The 23,302-nt window shown below is 36.2% G+C and overlaps 1 protein-coding gene across 4 annotated transcripts in view; it reads left to right on the top strand.

Annotated features, from left to right (window-relative positions):
• Positions 1–23,302, top strand: part of NRG1 (neuregulin 1) — a 1,107,867-nt gene that overhangs the window by 952,549 nt on the left and 132,016 nt on the right. Inside the window, exons 4-5 of one of the 4 annotated variants that reach the window (XM_047090541.1) lie at positions 1,839–1,889; positions 4,199–4,249. The exons of 1 other annotated variant lie outside the window; for it this stretch is intronic. In XM_047090541.1, coding sequence (XP_046946497.1) covers positions 1,839–1,889; positions 4,199–4,249 — 102 coding nt within the window. Of the gene's footprint in view, positions 1–1,726; positions 1,890–4,198; positions 4,250–23,302 lie in introns of those variants that run through there. 2 more of the 4 variants (XM_047090544.1, XM_047090543.1) reach the window with 2 other exon arrangements.

Genomic DNA, 23,302 nt, shown 5'->3' with positions numbered 1-23,302 from the left:
GATATTCATGCTGGGTTTGGGATTTCTGCCCAATTCTTGTGACCCTGAGCTTACTACTTTAATCTGGTTGGTGTGTCATTGATGGGTCCCAAAGGACAGAATAAGGAAACATCTCTCCTAACATGGGCACTTGCTTGGAAACATGGATCTTATTCTATGTATTTGTAGAGAAAGATAAATGTTGTGAATCTTTGATTAAAATGTTCCTCTCAGATTCAATTTTCCCCAAAGAAGAATAATTTCATTTTCTGCAGCCTACATCAAGAAAGTTAGTTGTGGCCATGTTATATACAGATATGGCCATATTACCAACACAGAATATCCTCTTTAATTCCTGCTGCTTGAAAAAGTCCAAAGGATATCATACACCCCCACATTCTGATTCCTTTCTCTTGATCCCATTTTTCGTGGGCAGAAGAGGCAACGTAGGCTACTTTGGCAGCTTGATAATAATCTCACACCTTGAATGGTCTGTCCTAATGTTTGATTAGAGAGGACCATCCAAACTTATTTTCATGAGAAAGACACTTTTGGTCTCATCAGAGCCACATTTCTGATCTTTATATGTTCATATTTCACCCAGTGCTTATTCTTAAACATCCCTGCTGAATCTCACATGAAATTTCTTTCCCTTCTCATTCCACAAAAACGTTTTATCCCTATAGAAGCCTCTGAAGTTGAAGAAATATTGCCACTTAAAATTAATTCCTCTTGCCTCCTGGACTAGTCCCACCATGGAAATTCTAAATGGCCATATTTATATTTAAAGATGATCGCATTGATCAGGAACATTTCTAACTCCATGATTAATAGATTCGAATGTAAAATGATAACATATATGACTTTAGGATTTTAGTAGCTACTAGTAACTTTTGTAATGTATATATATCGCAACAGATTCAACTTGCCTGTTTGTCCTGGTTAGTAAATAGTAAATAGTGAAAGGTCATTAAGTCATTTAACAAGAATTATACAAACAGTGAAGGTTGAACGGTACTCATTATTGCATCACTACATCTCTCCATGCCTTACTGACTATACTAGATCTTGACAACTAAAACCCTTTTCAGAAGGACAGAAAGAGGACAGAATTGGTTGGACAATGTAATCGTCCTTTGTTCCATTATAAAGGCAGTCAACTGAAAGCATGTCAAAGTTTGAACACTCTCATGATTCCCATGATAATGGTGTGTCCAGAAGGATACAGTTTCTTCTTCATTCCCTTGGGCTGAGAGCTGCCTACTTCCTCTGTGCCCTGCCCAGAGTAGCTCAATGTCTGTCCGATAAGGCGCCCCTCTTGATTACCATTGGGCGCCCCTCTTGATTACCATTGGCAATTTTCTGTAGAGTTTGATGCCGGAACTTGATGACTTTCACCAACCCCAACTAGAAATATCGCTTGCTTTTGTTTTTGAACAAAAATGTAATTCTCCAAAGATTCATAACTTAAAAATTCTGACCACAGCTTTGATTCTACATCTTGTTTGTTTGTTTGTTTTTTACTTCTGCTATCTGTCTTCCTTTCTGAGAAGGAGGCTCCTTGCCTTATAGTCTCTATCACAGACCGGCGGGGGCAGAGAATTCTTACGTACTCTAGCACGGCTCATCTTGTGCTCTTTGCCCAAGAAAGAAGAACTACTTCTCTGAACAGTCTTTTTTTTTTTTTTTTTCTTTTTTTTTGCGTTTCTCACTTTCAGGGCGGATAGAGCCTGGGTTTTCATCACCCTCTTGCAATACTTTCTTCCTTTACACTCTTTTGGTTTGAAGGCAGGCTGTGGAAGTGGCTCCCGGCCTCCTGATTATACATCATAATATCCTATCACCTTTTCTTTTTGCAGAGATCATCACTGGCATGCCAGCCTCAACTGAAAGAGCATATGTGTCTTCAGGTAAGGAAAATAAGCTCCCCAAATTTTACTAACCAGAACGACAGACATAACTGCTGGCTGTGTCTTCTACTAATCAGAACCCTGTCTGCATCCAAATTGCAACTGTTCTTGCTTTCTGCTCCAGTATTTTCTCCAGTTCGTTTGCCTCTTTGGATTTTACTAAAGGAGTACAGTTTTTGCTGTATTCCTGAAGTTGGGCCTGAAAGGCATGCATGGGAAAAAGAAATGTTTAGATACAACTCAGTGATGTTAGAGCACTAAAGAAGGCATCTGGGTTATACATTCAGTTTATATAATCTTTATAGGTGCTTCTCTTAGCTGCCTCTGTTCTCTTTCATCCATCACAGTTCAATCCTGAAGAATGTGTCCGTGTCTAATCTCTGACCTCTGGACTCCTAATGATCAGTTGTGGGTCACTGAACTTACAGAAAACACTGTTATAAGCCTGAGTTTTTCAGATGTTTTGCTTTTTTTTGTTTGTTTGTTTTTGTTTGTTTCTTACTTGCCTGTAATATTTGCTGGTAGCAGAGTCTGAGCAGACATTAGTTACTTATAACCCAATTCTACTACTATACTAGTGCATGTATACTCGTAATTCATTGATTTTTCCACTAGCTGTGAATTTAATCTGCTGTGAATTTAATTTTTTTTTTCGTTTTTATTTTCCTTATCCCCCACTATTCTATAGTTAACAGGACCTTGGAACATTTAAAAATTCACATATAAGTAGAAGCAAGTTTTTAGAGACCTAGATTCAAAACTCACTTCAGAGGTATAACGATAACATGTTTTGGCATGATACCTCACAGGTTACAAAATTTTTGCATCTCATTTGGTAATCACAACAGATGTGTGAAACGAGACATTATTTTTCTTCTTTGTACAGTTGAGAAAATTGAAGCATTAGAAATGTTAAGTCCTATATCTCTGTAAGTAGGAGAGCAGACCCTTTCAGCTCAGTATTCGTTCTCATTACCCCATGTTTAATGTTTTGGCGTCATTGATTCCCTGCATTATGGCCTGTACCGTGTTGAAACTCTAGGAGGCCATATCATCGAACACAGCCTTTTTTTTTTTTTTTTTTCTAACTTACCTTCACCAGTTCCTCCTCTCCCCTTCAAGCCATTGTTCAGGATCATTAGAGCTAAATTTCTCTCTCTCCTAGACTGCTTTGGCCACGTTTAGGGCATATTTATGTGTTGTTCATAAAGATGTACGTATGTGTGTTGTAGGGTGGGATGATCCTGGAGTCTAAGAAGGTTGTACTTTTCTGAGTAATAGAAAGAAAGAGAGAGAAAGTGAGAGGGAGGGAGGCTGGAGAGAGAGAGGAGGAAACAGAGAGGTAAAAAGAGCAACAAAAAGAGAAAAGTTGTTAAGTTATCTGAATTTTCTTCCCCTTCCATTCAGGCATTTCTTTGCTGGAAGGGACTTTGCTATCTGACTCCGGTAGATGCCGTTAGGAAGCTGGGCTTTTCAGTTTGTGTGGTGCTTGTCTTGGGAATTTGCAGTGACTATAACTCTTATTTTCTGATATATGACTTAAATCTTTATGACTTTCTGGCTGCTGAATTTCAATCCCTCTTTGATACTAAGTTGTTCTTCTTTCTGACTAATAAAAACCCTTAGGTCCCATGCTTTTTTTCCTGCATGAGTTGTGTTTTATGCTCTGTCTGTATTTAAATACCAGTTTTCCTTCCCTTATGCTTGGTACCTAAGAGACTCTTGCTACCATACATCTCCAATGATTGTGTATTATGAATTTCTTTAGCATGTGTTGTTTAATCCTAACGTAATTGCTCTAGTGGATCTTGCATGGACTTTATTTAGCACCGTATTTGGTCAGGATGTTTATGCAGACCATGTTGCCTGAGAATACTTTCCCTTTTTTCCCCTCTGTGCATGAAACTTGACTTTCATTCTTTCTGAATATGGGAATTGTTCTCTTTGATTTCATATTTCTTAAAATCAGAGCCACACTTGAGACAAGGAATTATCCATCTCACTTGTACTAGGGATCTGTTCAGAGTGATGTTTCTAGGAAGTTCATACACCAGTTGGTATGTGGGGTATCCTCACAGGGGGTTGACTCCCATTTTCATCCCTTTCAAAAGAGTCTTTGGACTCTGTGGTCCTCGTTGGCCTTTGAATGTTGTATATATCTTCCTCTGGCTTTGAAACGCTTCAGCTTCTCTGTTGCACTGTTTTCTAGTCCTCTTTTTCTAGACGATCTTTAAGCCTGGCAAAGTTCTGATTTAAGAGCGCAAGCGGCATGACTCAATAAAGCCTCATTTCACTTCTTTGTTTTATAGAGTCTCCTATTAGAATATCAGTATCAACAGAAGGAGCAAATACTTCTTCATGTAAGTATATTTAAATATTCCATTCATTAGTTTTTAACCCAAGACAGTACCTGCTTCTGAAGATCATGTTCCTGCCTATCCTCTGCCCTTACTGATGGACTGAGGAACAGTCCATCAAGTTCGGGAGCAGGATGGTATTTGCTGTTTGGAAGGGAATGGCCCCTTGCTATGCTTAGGGTGGACTAGATATCCCCTCCCCCTAAGGCACATATGGATATGAGAAGACACGACATATGTGGTAGTTTTATAATGCAGTCTCTTTGAATGTTGAAAAATGACTACAGAGCCTCTGAGGCCTGGTTCTAGGTGAGCAACAGAGAACATCGTTGGTGGTTTTTAATGTGTCTTGATGCCTTGAGCAGTTGCCTGAGGCCTGATACCCAGCTGTTTGGGGCCTATTCTAAAGCTCCCCAGTTCTCATATAAAGTCTGCTGTGACAGAGTAAGGAAACTATATATAGATGCCCTTAATTCAAATTTGATAGTAAGTGACTAATTATGAGAATGCTTGGAAGCAAGTCCCCAGGCAAGATCTCAGATTGGTTTTCATCTGTTTAATGTGAAATGTGCTTTGTGCTTATGGAGTTCTACAACGGTTAGATTGATTGGTGCTTTGTGCCATGTCAGGGGAACTTAAGAAATTAGCAAGGACTAGTAAAAATAGTTTTGATACTTACGAATTGTGAATGGCATAGAATTAAGTTTTGATATCCAACGGGGGAATTTATCAGACCTTGAAAATAAAGCCTATAATTACAGTCTTTCTCTCCCATATTTTAGCTCTTTATTTAAAGCTATTTCTCAGGTTGATAAGCTCTTCAATAAATAGACGTCCCCAATCATTCCATTCCAGCCCAGAGGGTGTGTTTAAGGAACAATTTCCTTTGGCTGTCAGCATGGTAGGGACCACTTGCAAGAAGGTCTGTACATTTGGCAACTTTAGTTGTTTTCTCAGGCTGTTGAAATAAATCCAGTTTGAACCTAAAGCCTTTCCCTTTGGGCTGATGGTACCAGAACTGTAATGATATGATGTAAACGTATCTTTTATTGCAAGAAGTATGATGTTTTGACTATATTTTAGCTAGATAAAGCATCATTTAACTAGATTGATAGCAGCAATCTAGGGAGATCAAACAGGAAATAAAATGCTAGAGAGGACTTAAATTGGCTTCTTCTGTATTCTAACGATACTCATTACATAGTCTGAAATGATAATCCCTTCTGGGGAATTTGGGATATTTGTTATTTAATTCTACTTATAAAAAGATTAGTATAATTATATAGATTTTAGCTGACTAGCATTAAGGCATCATGTGGAGCTTTGTTTTAGATTTTTGAGTGCTTATTATACAAGGGCAAATACTGGATTTTTCCTTTTGGCATTTTGTCTGGGAACAGTTTCTCCCTTGCATGATTCATTGAATAAAGTTATTGAAACTCTTGTAATTGGAACCCTCATGCTATCATTAACAGGGCGATGGATGCTATCCTTAAGCATATCCGAGCAGTCTTGGAATAGAAGAAATACTTCTTTGGATTTTCCAGAGCTTTAGGGAACTGAAATGAATCTCTCGGTTCATATTGTATTCATTGCAATACTGTTGAGAGAGAAATAATTTTGAAATCTGACTCTGATCTCCAACTCTCAGCAGAGTTAGTTCCTGTTGTTTGGTAAAGGATTTTGACGAAGAAAGAAGGCTTTGTGTTTTGATATCATGTTAAAATATATCAGTGTGCCATTTTCATGCATCCCTCCTTCCCCGTTCATGCTAGACTCTCAGTAAATGCTGTAGGATTGATTAATGCCCACATTTTTGTTAATCTCATGAAAATATGCTCCATAATTTGAAAATGCAACCAATAGTGGCAGGATCCTAAGTATATTCTTGGTTAGAACAATGAGAGCAGTGTGAGGCATCATCAGCTCACCTATGGGCAGCACCCATAGAACCTTGCATTGCAGAAGGCTGTGACGTCAGCATAGCTCCATCTAGTAAAGGCTGAAGGGGAAACTTGAGGAAGCAGTAACGGCAATAAGCGGGACTTAAACATTCAAACGATATCTGTGAGTCGAAGTCCTTGGGAAAGTTCACATGGGTCAGGAATAATCAGCCCTGAAGAATAGGTTTCTTTTCACTTCGTTTCACCCAGAAAGGAGACACCAGTAAATCCCCGGACGTGAAAACTGAACTACGCAGTTGGGATGTAATCATGTCTTTGTGGGGCTACGTTCTTTGAACTATTGGCACTTGTGTTTTCTATGTACACTTTAAAAAGCCTTTCTGAAGAGGATGGATTCAGCAAACCTATTATGCGTTACGATGACCTGGTGTGCTTTTGGGGTCAGGCAGCCCTGTTTCTTGTTCATTCTTCAGGTACAAATGTGCACACCTCTGTGGGGAAACATCCCCTTACTGCCAGTCCTGTTGATGAGAGCGTGTCACTGCTGAGTAAATCTTGTGACGGTTCAGCAGTGTCAGTTTACATCCTTGGCCCTGCTCAGCACTCTCCGTCCTTTCTGCTGACTTCTTGCTTTTCTCCAAAGCCTTCCCTGACCATGCCTGCCCTCAAAGTTCTGCTTTTGACGTCTCAAACTCCTATTGGAATAGAAAAAACAAGAAGAAGAAAATGAGAATTGCCCACTTACCTATCTGAAATACTATTGCTAATATTTTAATATATATATTCCTCCAATCAGTGTTTTTCATTCTGACTTTCTATTTATCCACCCTTCCTCTATCTACTTAATGTATAATAAGCATTTTTCTCATGCTAGTTATTAAATACTGATCAGAAATATTTTCACATATTTTTTTAAATCTTAAATTTTTAAATATTTTTTGAGCATCATAACAATAAAGCAGTTGTTCTTGACTGGAGGTTTAAAAGAATTTATTTTTCATTTACAAACACCTTATCATTTATTCCCCCTGTGTATTTATTATTCCTAGCAATTCATAATTACTGGTGAAATATCAAAGTTACAAAGCCTACCCTTTGTAAGGAAAATTTTAACTATTTCCTTTTTGAAATTGGGATTGAAATTTGCATTGTGTATTCACTATTTTTAGAGTTACTAATTTATAAAGTTTTCAAGAAGTGTCTTATAATGATCTCCTGGTAAAGATTAACATTATTTTCCTTTACTTTATTTACTTTTTTTTTGGTAAATGAGACATCTGTGACTTGAAACATATTATTTGCTAAACAAGCGTCCTATTACATACACTAATGTGATATTGTGTAAGGAGAAGAATGTGAACAAAATAGTTAGTAGGAAGCTCTTGTTCCTCCTTTACGTAGGATCAGCATGAAAGTAAAAGGACTGCTTAGAACAAACCTGAATTATTTTTCTCTGAAGTGCCAGCTGCCCGTGACCCTATGTTGCCTACAATTTTATTGAATGCTGTAAAAAAAAAAGTGCAATTGTTATACCAGTCACTTTACTGAATTAAGAACCATCCATTCCAATTTAATATATAAATGAGGGAAACAAAAATGAGAAGTCTAATGAATAGTAATTAGAAAAAAATAAAGATAAGTTTCTGGAAAACAGTCTTAAATAGTAGTAAGTGTTTCAAGTAATAATAATAGCGTAAATCTATTGAAGACTTTCTGTATACCAGGCACTGTCCTGGGTGATTTGTATGGATGATAACTCATGATTCTCACAAAACCTTAATCCAGTTTTCAGATGATGATACTGATCTATCTTGTCTGAAGTCATACAAGCAGAATTCAAACCCAGGCAATACACTAGTCTGCTATGATACATGAGATTTTGTTGCCTCAAAGAAAAAGCCTTTAATACTAAAAGGAATGCGATTCTATGAATGGACTGCAAAGTTATCTTTGACACGAAGTGGATTGGGAGTATGAGTGGTAGCCTAATAAGGTAAATGTGTGGCCTGGGACCAGCTGAGCCCCTACGATCTGTATGTCACCCATCAAAGCATGGCAGGCAGTGAGGCGAAATGGAAAGAACACACATCTTGGGTGGACACGTGCTTGTAAGTCTAAATATGAGTGCTGCAATTACTGGGTAATCTTAGGCGAGTTGTTAACCTCCCCGAGACTCAGTTTCAAGGTCCGTATAATCTTGTTTGTCTCAAATCTATACTGGAAGCCTGATGTGGGAAAATTAATGTGAATCATTTAGCACATCTTTGCTTTTAGGTGGTCTCCCCTCTCTGTGGGAGAGAGCTGTACCTGGAAAAGCGATGTGACTCTAAAAAGAGAATGGTAATTAGAGGCAGCCTTACGTCTTATTTGAACAATGTAGGATAATATCTTTATTTTTGGAGGAGGAAAGGAGCTAATTATTTGCATTCTAAATGATGATGCTGGAAGTTCTATGCTCGGAAATCACTGTGTCTTTTCAAAATATGATATATTCTCAGCTAAGCCTGCATTTCAAAGGAACTTATCCAGGAAGTCCTCTTTGAAATCTCTGAATGAAATGAAGAATTCAGTCCTTAATTTGGCACCTAAAAGAGCTCACTGAAGGGGAAAATCTCTTTTGTCCGCAGGACATTTTTGTTATAATGAGATACAGCATTTTCACTTGGGGGCAGTGATATGTATTGATCAGATTGGGCCAAGTCCATGGTCCATTGGTGAGATTTACATTCCATCCTCAGCTGGAACTGACTTACCTGCTTTAATGGTGGAGGAAACTGCCTGAACCTTTGCTAAATGATTCTCAGCTGGAAAAATGGCATTTCAATTTCAGATCTTTATTGGTGGCAAAAATGAAATCTGTCCTGTCACCGTCGGAGAGCTACTTCCAAGTGAATGCAAATTGTGTTTCCAGGTTTCTAGAAACACGACATTTTCAAGGGTGTGGTGGCTCTGTTGTGGAGAATGACAAACAAATTCCCATGCACCATATAGCAATAAGAGAATAGTTTAAAAAGGAAATTGCCCCACTGGTATTACTTCCATCTTTCTAATTGCCTAGGCACTTACAGATTTTTGGGGCAGTACAGTGTCTTGGCCAAGAGCACTGGCATGTATATATCACAGCCATTCCTATGCTCGGGCAAGTTACTGCTTTCGTGTTCAGTTCATTCATTCTGTGAGTGAGTGTGTCTTACTGTTTTTCTTAACGTACCGCCTACAACTGTCCTATCATTCTTCAGTCCTGCCTTTGACCTTTCTAAAGTCATTCATTGTCTCTCACTACATTCCACTACTGGGTGAGATCATCTCAAAACTTTTGATCAAGCTTACAACGAAATTATAATTAACCTTATGTATTCAGTTGAAATTAAACTTTTACAGAATTTTCTTTGGAACCATGGAATAAACCATATATGTGTATGTGCTGTGTATATATAAGTAACTGATATTTGCATCATACTGTATATTTTATAAGGCATATTTATATGTTGAGTCATTTATTCACACAAGAACTCTGTGACCTAGATTTCGTCCCATTTGTCAGTTGAGGGGTTGAGGCTCAGACGTTCTGACATGTCCAAATTCAAAAACTAAGTAGGTGGTATAGCAGAAATTTAAAACTGAATCTTCTGATTGCAAATCCTATGGTCTTTTTTTTTTTAAGTTTATTTATTTGAGAGAGAGCATGCACAGCAGGGGGCTGGGGGGTGGGTGGGTAGGGGCAGAGAGAGAGAATCCCAAGCAGGCTCTGTACTGTCAGTTCAGAGCCCAATGCAAGGCTTGCACTCACGAACCGCGAGATCATGACCTGAGCCTGAGTTCAAGAGTAGGATGCTTAACCAGTCAGTTAAGTTACCCAGGCACCCCAACAAATCTTATGGTCTTTTAATACAAAGTTTTATGGGATCCATACAGCCAGCTTGAGGGAGGCCCTTCTTAAAAAAAAAAAAAAAAAGGCATCAAGATGTGGTTTTTCTGAAGATTCCCGGAATATAATCAATATTTGTTCCAGTTATCCCAAAGCCAGCTTTTATTGAATTAATACACTTCCCACAAACTACAAGGTAATAAAATGGACAGGTGAGCCCTTAGTTAATGGCAATACAATTCAAGGGCTTAATACTATAAAAGGAGGCAAGACTGTTAGTCCACAATTATTACAGTGACTTGCTGTTCAGCTTTGTTACTTTGAGAATGATGTGGTATACTTCCAAATATGCTATTTTACAGAGATGGGAATAATCTTAGAGCCATTGTGCTAATGGGAGTGTGATCTTCATCAAACAGGCATATCTCCCTCAGCAGCAGTTTTTTTCAGATAGTTGCATTGCCTTATCCCAGGCTAACTACTATTTAATTATGTGATATCTTAAATCCTGAAAATTATTTGTATGGTACCGAAATTCATTAGTAGAAAATTATCAGACTTGTTTCTTTGTATTTTATTCTTTTGGGAGATTTTTACTAAAATAGTCTCGTTAACATTAAGAAAATTAGTCAGTCTTTTTGTACATCAGCTGGAAAAGGGAAGGACATCTTTTTCCCCCTGTTTTCAGAGTAGTAAAACTATAGTTAAGTGTTTTTAATCATTAGGGATGGAGCAGTGAAATGGATTATACACAAACTAGTTTTAATTTTTTAAATGGAGAAGTAGAGGGAAGAGAATGGAGACAGAGAAGTGTATATCAAGAAAGCATCTAGAGCAGAGCTAGCAATGTTTAAATAAATTTGGTGTTTTTTTTAATTCTTTATTTTTTTTTTCAAGTTACCTAGGGATCTGAGAAATAGGAAGATGGGAATAGAAGCCTTTAAATTAGCCCCTGGGTGTTCTAGGAGACAGCTCTCTCCCTGGGGTAGGGGGAGGAATAAGATAGAGGAAGGGATGGGGAACAACATGATAAAGCAGCAGCAAAATACGAAATATGGATCATGATTTAAGAGTTTATTGATTACAAGCTATAGAAATTTAACCCCAGAGGGCTTAATATAAAGAGGGTATGTTGGAGTACGTGACTGGTGCATTTTGATCCAGAGCTCCACTGCTATTAATAGAATCTTCTCTCAGCCTTTATGCCTTGCTTCTCTACAAATGGTAGCTTCATTCTCAGTGGGTTTTGTCTGCCTGACAAGGAGAGAACTGCTGGTGTCTCTAAGCCTGTGACCCCTTAGCGCATAATCTAAAAAGAAGAGAAAGTCCACTCCTCATCCACACAGCAAAATTTAAGGAAGAATGTGATTGGCTCTACTTGTGTCATGTGCCTGCTCCTAAAACGGTTACTGTATCCAGGGAGATTAATGACTCAGGCCCGGCAGGGGCCAGGTCAGATGTCCACTGCTGTGTGTGTTTGGGTTCATGAGGCAGATGGGCTCAGCCCCATGGGAACTGCATGGTGTAGGTTCATTACGGGCAGGAAGGTTGTGTACCTAAGGAAGGGCAGGGTGGGCTAGACAGGCGAAACCAGTGCAGTCCTCTATGGCTGATAAGCAGACAACTTTAGAAGAGTCAGGAGATACACATCTCAGGATTTTAAAGGAAAACTAAAAATAAATGTTACTGAACATTGTTTAATTGGGCAGACCAGATTTTTAAAGAAAATTAGAAAACTGAAGACAATTGAAGTATCTTGAAAGACTCTTTAGTAGAACCTGTGAGCTGACTATATGATCATTCTTAAAAATGCCTTCTTTTTTTAAGTCCAGAAACGTATGCTTTTCTGAAGAAGGTAGAAAAGAGTAAAAAAATTAGCTACGGTTTTCACATTAGAATGCATAGGAAGCATTTTTGAAATCTGTAAAATGTTCTGACTTTGGAGTTAGAAGTCAAAGTCTATTTGATCCAGATTCTTTTATTAAGAAATCTCTGATTAAGTAGTTTTTGAAAAATTACTAGTTTCTTTCACCAGAGTAATTGCATATTGATTAGTTTCTTTCTTTTTTAACGGTAAGAAAAGGAAAAGAAACATGCTTAGCCCGTTCCATTTAATATTGTACAGAAAACTCACCAGGTCTTGTTGAAGTGTGACATCACATTTGCTGAAGCTTTATCAGCCTCATAGACATCACCACTGAAACCTGGAGGAAATAGTGTCTCCGCTAGTTCATCTGTAGGCAAATCCCACTTTTCCCTGCCCTACTCTTATTATAATGCATCTACCATACAAGGTGCTTGAGGATTTAATTCAATTTTTAATAACTTTGTATTCATAGTTCAACTAATTGTCAAAGAACTGCTGGAATGGCACTTTTCATTTCATCTCTCAGTCTACCAGAAGTCAGCAAAATCTTAAAAACCAATTATATGGCCAACGTGGGTTAGAGTCTACAGCTGCGCTCATCTCCATTCAAGTCCATGACTATCTCTTACTTCAGAGATTTGGCGTTTAGGTTGAACTTATTCATTACATCTAAGCTATTGTTTTGTTCATTGCTCAGATATTCCATGGTCTCTTCTTCAGCGAATATCAAGCTTTTTAAAAAATGGGATGAGGAGAGATGGCGAGAGGGTGGGAGGGAGACACACACACACACACACACACACACACAGGAGAGACAGAGAGACAGAGATAGCCCGTGTTAAATATTGCAGGACTTTTTTTTTGCCATGATAAGAAATTTCCTCTGTATTCCTTTTAATTTTTAAAAGGAGTTTTGGGCTATTAATTTCTTCATTTCAATAGTAAAAATTGTAAAATATAGATTGGGATAGGCCAAGTGACAACTAAGGTCAAATAGCAAGTGAGTGGTAAATGTGAAATTAAAATTTGATGGCCCTGTTTTTGCTATTTGAGTCTTAGATCACTGAGGGTTTCTCTCTCTTTGATTAAAATAAGTGAATGGTTAGTAATCTATTTCCCATAGGGCTCCAGCATGATGCTAGGAACTGTGAAGTGTATTTCTTGAAAGGGGAGAAAGTTGGGGGAGGTGAAGTCAAGATTAGTCCTTGGGCTGAAGTAGTTTGCAGTAAAATAGAAAGGTTAATTGTGGTTAATTGTGCTAATTATGTGTAATGACACATATTCATGATACAAAGCAGAATATGGGAAATAGATTTTTAAATTAAGTTGCTTTTTAAATAATATTGCTTAAGATAGAATACACTTACCCATTCTATGGCATGTGACTTAAAAGGAAATATTATTTAGATAATGATTTTTTTTTTACTGTTGTCTCTTTTTTAAGTAGCCAATTATTTCTGCTTCATGTTTAGAGCTCAATAATTTTAACAAGAATCAGAATTCTGAAATTTATCTATTTAAAAAGACAATATGATTTACCATTAAAAGTAAAAGGCCAAATAAGATTAAGAGGAATCAGAAATTACTTTGCACTAAGTAGTTTTGAAAGCAGTTTGGGAACTTTTAAAGGATTTAGAAACTTAACTGGAAATTTTAGATGAGCATAATCATAGTGTGGTAAATTGAATTACTGTTGATTTTCAGAAACTTGCCCATCATACATAGATGGACTTAAAAGATATTCAAAGAGATATTTTTGACTAGGTTACCTGGAAATATATATGGAAAGGTTGAAGTTTCTTGAACAATATTATTTTCATTAGTTGTCTTTTTTTTTAATTTTTATTTTTTAACATTTATTGAATTGACCTAAAGGTGAAAGAAGTAGTAAGCTAGAAAATGTATGTCTAATTATATTGTAACTGAGTGATAGGTATAGTAAATTAAAATAATAAATTAATTAAAATGATTAAGTATTGAAAACAAAATATTCCTTTATAATGATTCCTCTATTTCTTAAAGTTCATTTATTGAAAGCAGTGATTAATTGACAAGAAGCTTCTGTGTCATCTGATTGAGTTTTCAACTGTAGATTCCCCATGTAGGAATTAAGATATATTCAAAAACATAATCTGTAAGAGGAAATATATTAAATTTATTTTATAATATTTTATATAAATGTCATGAATTTTAACTTAGAGATCTAGCTATTTAATCAACCTATAAAAATTCACATCATTCACAAATAATGTAACTTTGAAAACAGATCATTGTTATTTTAATTCTTAGTCTACAAAGATATAATAAAGAAGTTGCTACAACTACTTTTAAAAAGTTGCAAAATCTAACAATCCACCACTGATGAACTGTTCCCGGCAGAATTTGACACACAGGACATTTTTATGATAAGATGTGATGTGAGGGAATATGAAGAGGAATAGCGTCACACATATCTGAGGGAAAATTATTTAAGTGGCCGTAATAGGTTTGTTTTTGTTTTTTACAAATTTTGTACATTTCCCTTTAGTTGATCCAGATAGAGTTTTTTCCCCTCTGTTATCCTCATCTCAGGTTCTTATTTTCACATCCCTAATACTCCAAAGCAGAAATGCATCTTGTTCAGGCTTGATCCTCAAGTTATCTGCAGAAAAATAAACCATACAAAGAATCCTTGGGTATGTTTTAGAATGAATAGATTATGGGGCAGCAGAATTGCCGTGTATGTGCAAATGAGACTGTGTGTGAAAGCAAGATAAGCTTTAGGAAGGAAATAGGTGACTCAAGGGCACATAAGGGATTTGTTGGAACCTTTAAAAACATTTTTACAATGCAGGTGAAGGGGACTGAGATTTAAAACTGTTCAGCTTTGTGAAAAAATAAAAATGAAACCTAACATCATTACATGCATACATACAGAAACAAGTATGACTAAAACTTTCTGCTTGTTTTTTTTTTTTTTAAGTTTCTAGAACATTGGCTGTGACCTTTTATGTACAAAGTGCATGAAGAGTGAGTCTAATAGAAGCTGCTAGTGGAGAGGGTCTTCATGAAGAATAGGACCAGCTCTGCTCTCTCAATCGTTGTCAAAACATCTTAACTCACCTCCCTCCTTTTGTAGCAGTAGTGCAGACTTGGGTATATTTTATTTAAATTGTATCTGAAATTGTAAATATATATATATATATATATATATTCATATATATTTATATATATTTATATATATATTTATATATATTCATTTATTTAAATTGTATCTGAAATTGTAAAATATATATATTCATACATATTTTTATATATATGAATATATATATTCATTCATTTAAATTGTATCTGAAATTGTAAATATATATATATTCATATATATAAATATATTCATTCATTTAAGTTGTATCTGAAATTGTAAAATATATATATTCATATATATATTTATATATATACTTATATTCATTCCTTGTCCAGTCAAGGGAGAAAGCATACTCTTTATTAGTTTATTGATATACAAAGATGTTAGATTGTCTTCCCACCCCCAGGGGTACTCTTCTGATGGTCTCATAGCTCTTGCTTCAAGCAACAAGATTGCTACTAGTTATTGGCACGAAGTGCACATCGGTTCCCAAACTGTAATGTAAGGTCTGGAAGGAAGGGATTTGGGGTTATTTGTGTTTCCATTCCCATAACGTATCACTGTACTGTTTCCCAGAGGTGATTTTTTTAGTTAGATTATTATACTTTTTAAAAGTTGTATGCATATGTAATTATAGGAAGACACCTAAAAAATCATGAAACATATTTAAATATTTAAAAGAATTTTCTTAATGTTTATTTTTGAGAGAGAGAGAGAGAGAGAGAGAAAGAATGAGCGGGGGAGGGGCAGAGAGAGAGGGAGACACAGAATCCGGAGCAGGCTCCAGGCTCTGAGCTGTCAGCACAGAGCCTGACGCGGGGCTTGAACTCACAAACTGCAAGACCATGACCTGAGCCAAAGTCAGACGCTTAACTGACAGAGCCACCCAGGCACCCCAGATATTTAAATATTTTAAAATCGATGTTTTAAAAAAATAACATTGGCTGAAATAATATTAGAAAATTTTTAACATTTTGAGAAGTATTTAACATTTTGTATGCTTCTATTTCAATTTTTCTGACTTCTGTATCCGGGAAGTTTCTTCATTTTATGACAAGTATTCATTTACGTGGTGGTTTATAAGAATCTGTTTCCCCTTAGATGGGATTATTATAAATTATCTGAAAATCTACATATTAACTGGTTGGTCGCTGTTCCTCTCTGTGGTGCTGAAGAGTCTTTGGGAATAAGGGCATGCCACCATTGCATTAATAAGGTTGATTTTTCTTTTATTATCATTAAAAGTAATGATACTAAAGTAGTAATAATATCTTCTAGTGAGCACCTATCACACATCAGATTCTTTCATTTGAGAACAAATATTTATTAGTCAAGTTATACAATGAAAAACCTAAGAGGCTCAAACAAGTCAGTATTTGTCAAGGTTAGATAAAAAGTAATGGCAGAAGCAAAGTTGCTTTCCAGCCTCTCTGACTCCACATCCTGAGCTCTTTTCACTCACTGACTGTAGTGACTATAGAGGATGAAAGAAAAACCCTCAGAGGGCTCCTCTTGTGAGGGCATGTGATCATTGCAGCTACTTTTGAAAATAGTTGTTTCCCTCTAACCCAGTTACTTGGACCAAATCAGTTCTATGGATCAAGGTTCCTGAGCAAAGTACAGAAATATACGTACACATTTACTATGATAAAAAGCATTCAGACAAGAAAGTTTTAGATAAGAAATCATATTTTTTGGTACTTGGATAATTTAGAAGGAATTCATAAACCTCGCACACGTATTGGGTTGGAGAGACAATGATGAGTGCTTTATGGTCGATAAAAAGGGGTGTCCATTAAATATCTGAAACTTCACATTATAAGAAACAAATAAATAAACACATAGGTGATACGTATCCTCAACTACCTCAGCCTTCATTCTGATGGTAATTTTCAGATCAATTTTGAGATGCAGAATAAAAATCGTAGCTTTTTGTATAAGTTTCAAATTGATATGGAAGGTTATTTGACTTTAACAGTCTTTACAGTAGGTTTTCTTTTTTGTGTTTAGATTGACTTATTTTGTCAGTTTTTAGGTTTTTTTTTTCCAAGCAAGATGGCATTTTCATCTCCTGCTGCTATTAACATTTAGAGCATGCGGCCTTTTGTTGCAATGTGGTGTAAATTCCAAGTGACTGAGGATGATTAAACAGAAAATGAAACTTGAATGGCAATATCTCAAAATCTACTTAAAGCCATGACAGGTGTCTGTCTGTGGCAATATATCAGTTTTGAACACATGAAAAGTAAGAAATGGTGGCTTTTTCATGGTTGGATTTCTTTTTCTTTGAAATCAAAGAGAGAAAATACCAATTTGTCCTGGATCACTAAAACAGTGAGCTGGATTTCTAAACAACATGGATAGTACACACAATGAATTACCCCTGAGTTTGCAATCTGATAGGTATGTGCCATACCTATTTTATACCAGTTGTAATTTTCTCATTTGTACACAGATGCTGAGTAACATTAAAAAAATGTATAACTGTAATTAAAAAGCAAGCACTCAAGAAAGATAAGACACAAAGAATTAATTGCAATTACAACTATTCTTTCCGCATTGACTGCAAAAGCTTGGTGATCTGAATTGTGCTTCAGCCATAAGCTCAGGACTCCCTCCAACCCCCAAGGCTCTTCTTTAACATTTGTTATTACTTAGCTATTTTATTTGGCAGAGATCCCTCTGTCTCATCTTCTAATGCACTGGCAGGGTTCCTATTGCCAATAGCTTCGAGCCTACTACTGCTAGGATAAGCGGCATAGCCGAACTTTCTAGCCTCTGCATCCTTATAAATAATGCATCCGGTTTCCTGTAACTACATGAACCCTTAGACTTTGGTAGGCATGTCTTTGTTAGTCAGGGTAAAAGAGTGGGGAGATGAACAGTAGGGGAAATAGTTGTAGGCAGTTATTATCACTGATTAGAACCTGACGCCATCATATATGCATTACTCACTAGGTTAATGTTAATGGAATGCTTATGATATTTATAGTAGACATAAACATGATATATAAAAATAATATCTTTGCTGACTAAACTGCATGCTTAATTCAACATGGAAAGTGCTGGTAATGTTCACCTAGGACCTTTTAAAACTCTATTGCCCATAATTAGATCTAATTTACTTATTTTTAAAACCTCTTTTACTTTGCACAGGATCCATTGACTTTTTGGGTGTGCGCACACTTGCTCTTAAGAGCAAGAATGAGATATTGGTTAAAAATAATACATAATCCTTCAGGTAGCTTGACAGTATAACATGTCACTGGATTTAGGATGAAGGAGGAAAAATGCTATGATGATGACTTAATTGCAAAGTAAGTAATATATATCATACTTTGAACTTCAAAGTGTTTATAAACTTATGTTCTTAAAAATTAATGTGTTACTTTGACCAACAGAGATATTAGTGTTTAAAAAAGAGAAATTTTTAGTTTTTCAGTTTTTAAAAGCAAAACTTGTTTAGCGATGTCCTTTAAAATGCACCCTCAGACAATGTTAATGTAGAATAACAAAGTTCCACCCCCATACGTATCCTTTTCCTTGTTGGACATGCTATCATTGAACATTCACTGAGTGACGAATGACTGTTCAGCATTAAAATTATGTCGTATGGATGAAAAAATTCAAGTTGATTTAGATATCGAATGAGAATCAGGTTGCTCTAGAGCCTTGTATATTCTCATGAGAATTAATTGAAACAAGGAAAAATGTTTCTAAGTAGATAAAGGATGTTAATCTTCATTTTATTGTTGGTTTCTTTAATTACCATCAGTTTAAGTCTGAACGGCTCATGTATTTATGAATATGATGACTTATAACTAATAGTGACAATTACTTTGGTCATCTTTAGCTTTTGCCATGTCAGTGATTTTGCAGAGCCTAGGGAGATATCAGAACTAATGTTAGTCAAAATGTTTAATATTTATTTCTTTGAATCATGTTAAACTTCCTTATTGATTAAACTAGTTTCTACAACCAACCAAGTTTTAAACTAAATCGTCAGATCTGTATCTGTATGTATGTAATATAATTTTTTCTCTTTGGTTTTGAGTATAATTTTTTTCTATTTTGAAATGTCAGGATTTCTGGGTAATTAGAACATTTCCTTACTAGTTCAGAGAATTTGGCCCACCCTATTTTAAAACTGTGCATTGGCATGACTGGTAAATAAGTCTTCAATTCCCCAAAAAGATAATAATAAAATATATTAATATTTTATTCAATTTATGTGTTTTAATCCACCCACTAAAACAATCAAGCCGGTAACTTTTTAAAAACTCAACCCATCATCAAATAACTACTATAGCCCAGTATGTTTTGATGGGTGTTTTGTTTTGGTAGATACTGAGGGTAGAAATAGAGGGATTAAGTTTTTCTGTCTCTGTCCAATAATCCAAAGGCTTCTTGCTTAGGCATGGTGATTTCTGGAATGGATCTCTGGATTCTTCTTTTATCATTAGTCAAAACACTATGGGAAAGAAATACTTTCATAACTCAATCCTGAGTGAAAACAACCTCAGATACTTAGACATGCACGTACAATAAACAGTGTTTCCACAACATGTCTACTGTACATATAGAATCCATGAGAAGGCGTGGACTCTCACTTCTGAAATATTTGTATTTGTGCTAGACTGAGGTTAGGAAAACTAAGTCCTCCCCTAGAATGTGACACCGTGAAAACAGGAACCATTGCAATCTCTTTCCTTTATTCTCGTAGTCTTAGGTAGGGCTGGCACATATTAGGCACTTACCAAATAATTACTGAATGAATGAGTGAATGAATGAAGCTACCAAAGGCAGCAAGGACAAGATGAAGCTAGGATGTATATGGAAAAACTGACAAAAGGCACATTTTTGGACATTGGGAAAAAAATTGTAAAGCTTGTAGCTGAAGAGGCATTAACTGGAGACCAAATCTTCCCTTTTCACATTAATATGAATAATTTTTACTTGCTGTAATTGCACAATGTTTTCAAATACTGTCTTAATTTTTTAAAAAAGCAATTGAAATAGAGAAATTAAATTTTCCTGCTAAAAGTCCAGGTTTAGGGTGCATCTTCTTCCCTCAGTGATCATGTTTGTATCAGCAGAAATATGCAACAGAGGGGCATCACACTGTTAAGTAGGTTAAAGCTTTTTGATTCATGTACTTACCAGTAACATCATTTAAGTGGGTTGGTCTTATCATGGCCAGAGTTAAGCCACACAGCATGATTAAGTGGACCATCTAATGTTGCAAATTAAATTCTGCTGTTGGAAAAAGATGCCCTGAGCTGAGAAGTAAATACTTGTTGTGTTCTTGTTCTCTTCTCTTCCTCTTTCCTCCCCGAATTTCAGTTTTGCTTGGGTCCAAGGATGGTAGGGCTCAGCAGAGAAGTTATTTCTTCTGTTATTGATGACTTTTTTTTAAGTCTTCTTTCATTGGTGCACTTTCCAAATACAATTCTCAAGAGGAGAAAGAAGTATCCTGATAGTGAGGATGATAAATAAGGAAGGACTGGTGTAGATCTACTACTTGCCATGATGTCTGCCTTGCCTTTGTTTCTCATAGTCAGCTTTCTCTGCTATTTTCCATGGAGACTCGGACATTACCACTCTCAAAATTTGAATCATGGCTTCACTGTCGTCAGACAACCCCACTTTTTACTTCAGAGAAGGGTGGAGTGTCTTTTCCCTTCCTGCTTCCACATCTGTAAACTCCAGCACGATGTCTGGGACATAGCCAGCCACTTAGTGAACAGTTTTTGGACGGATGGGCAGATAGATGGCAAGATCAATTAACGTATATCTTTGGTCTTTAGAAATGGTAGCCATTTTGACCATATATGATACAGTGACCTCAAAATCTGAAATCTACTGCTTTTGAAAAGCAGGTCATCCAGAGCTTTTCCATTTTTACCTTCCAGACTGTGAAAAGAAGTTGGTTTAAATGCTGATCAGCAAATCTTCTCATCAGTTGCTATATGTTGGCTGAATTACAGTAATATCAGTTCATTTCCAGTTGGACAACTCAAACATTTAGCTCTGAGTTTTTGACAGCATACAAGTCACTGAACTAATTATTTTTGTACCCATTCTACACAACTTTTTCCCTTGCCAGAGGTTATTTTCAAACCTCTTGTCTCCGGGAGTACAGCTAGCTCTGAGCCAGCAGATGCCGAAAAATGTCTTACCTTCTCATTGTACTTTTTTTTTTTTAATTTCAGCAATTTCTCTCTGCTATTCATTTGCATCACTACAACCTTAGGTAACTTGGAAAACTGCTTAAATAGTAGCATTTCTCTCAGCAGATTCTGTGGTTTTAAGACTGTGAATGATTATGAATAATTTAACTTTTGATATACTCATCCAGAACTTTTTCACTGGAGTCTTTTTGGGTGAAAGGGAAGAATGGGAGTGGAAATCCAGTTGTACATGGATACCTTTTGGATGCCTTTGGTATAGTCACTGGTAGACTATAGTAGTAAACATTTGGAAGGACATGACAGAGGTAAATATTGGGCCATATCCAGGTATTTTAGCTTGGGGCCAAGGAGATTCAACCAAAGGATAGGTTATTTGTCTCACCTCTAGTGACAGAGTCGTGGCAAAGCCACAGGGAAGAATTTTTGAGAAACACTTCAGAAGATTTATGTTTCATTCGAGAAACCTCTTTAAAAGCCTTTTCTTTCTTATGGGAGGTATGTGGGGGTAGAAACAGCATATGGTTGAAACCCTCTGCACGGCAGTGATATGTAAAAGAAGTACTTTCCTGCTAGGTTAAATTACTCTTGCATGCCTCTTGCTGTCAGTGACATGATTTAGTTAAATACAGATGCTTTTAGAGGGGCTTTGTACTGCATCATAAATATTTAACAGTTTTATAAAATACTGTATGCATAACTGGGTGGGAAATACAGCAGTGGAGAAGCCCAACTTGCACATCAGAGCCCTTGGCCTTATAGTGTCCCCTGACCAGTTGACCGTTGAAAACGATATGCTCGAGATGCAAGTGTCATCAGCAATTAAAGGATTCTGTTTCTATTTTTCCAATAAAATGAAGCTACTGTCTAACCTTTCTGATTGTCAGTAAAGTGAACTTTGTAATTTCCCTCTTCACATTATTCATAGATGTTTCAGTTCCCTAGTGACTGAAGTATGGCATTAGGAAAAATTCCTTCTCAATAAAGAAATGGTGTGGGGGAGGGGTCAAGAAAAGCTCTTAGATTTTCTACAGCAACTAATGGTTTATTTATATAAAGATGCTTCATTGCCATTATCTAATAGTTAAAGTCATATGAATCTTGTATTTCTGATATAATTTTGAAATTCATGTTGTTTTTTTAATATATAGTTTTAAGTTCATTTATTTTTTTATTCTGAGATAGAGAGAGAGGGTGGAAGGGGGAGAGGGAGAGGGAGAGAATCCCAAGCAGGCTCTGCACTGTCAGTCTAAGAGCCCGATGTGGGGCTCAAATTTACCAACTGCGAGACCATGACTTGAGCCAAAACCGAGAGTTAGATGCCCAACCGACTGAGCCACCCAGGCACCCCTGAAATTCATTTTAAAAGTCAGTTCCTTAAAGTGAGAGTGGTAGGGGAACGTGGGTGGGAAGGGTGCATGCAGTGGAAGAAGTGAACAAATACAGGTTAATGAATGTGGAATTGGTTGACTCTTTTGTTTGTTTGGCATAGACTACAGAGTTTTTGTAATAAAACTTATTACAGGAAATTAAGATGGGTTCTCTGTCATATGTTGTGGCCAAAAATAGTTATGAAAAAAAATCTTTGAAAATATTTTTTCCAGCATTTTATTACAGAATTTCCAAACATACAGAAAAGTTTAATGTATTGTGAACAACTTATGCCCACTGTCTAGATTTTACAGTTAACATTTGCTGTATTTGCTTTATCAAATACCCATTTGACCTCTCTACCCACTCTTATTTTTGATGCCTTTTCAAGTAAGTTGCATACCTGCCTGTATTTTATTCCCACATATCCCAGTATGCCTGACATATATGTTTTATTACAGTCTTTAAAAGAATATGTAAGTGATGGATTATGCCAACAATTTATTTTTTCTGTAAATATTTTATTTTATTTTTTAAAACAAACTTAAATTGTATCTATTTATTTATTTATGAAAATAAACTTAAATTTTATTTATTTATTTATTTACTTATTTAATATAATTTATTGTCAAGTTGGCTAACATACAGTGTATACAGTGTGCTCTTGGTTTTGGGGGTAGATTCCCATGATTCATCACTTACATACAACACCCAGTGCTCATCCCAACAAGTGC

The sequence above is a fragment of the Lynx rufus genome, unplaced genomic scaffold, assembly GCF_022079265.1.
Source record: "Lynx rufus isolate CCGP_SWC_20201006 ecotype Redwood Valley unplaced genomic scaffold, mLynRuf1.p SCAF_3, whole genome shotgun sequence".
In the NCBI taxonomy this organism is placed as follows: domain Eukaryota; kingdom Metazoa; phylum Chordata; class Mammalia; order Carnivora; family Felidae; genus Lynx; species Lynx rufus.
Note: the sequence above shows the minus strand (reverse complement) of the source record. Positions and strands in the feature narration are given on the sequence as shown.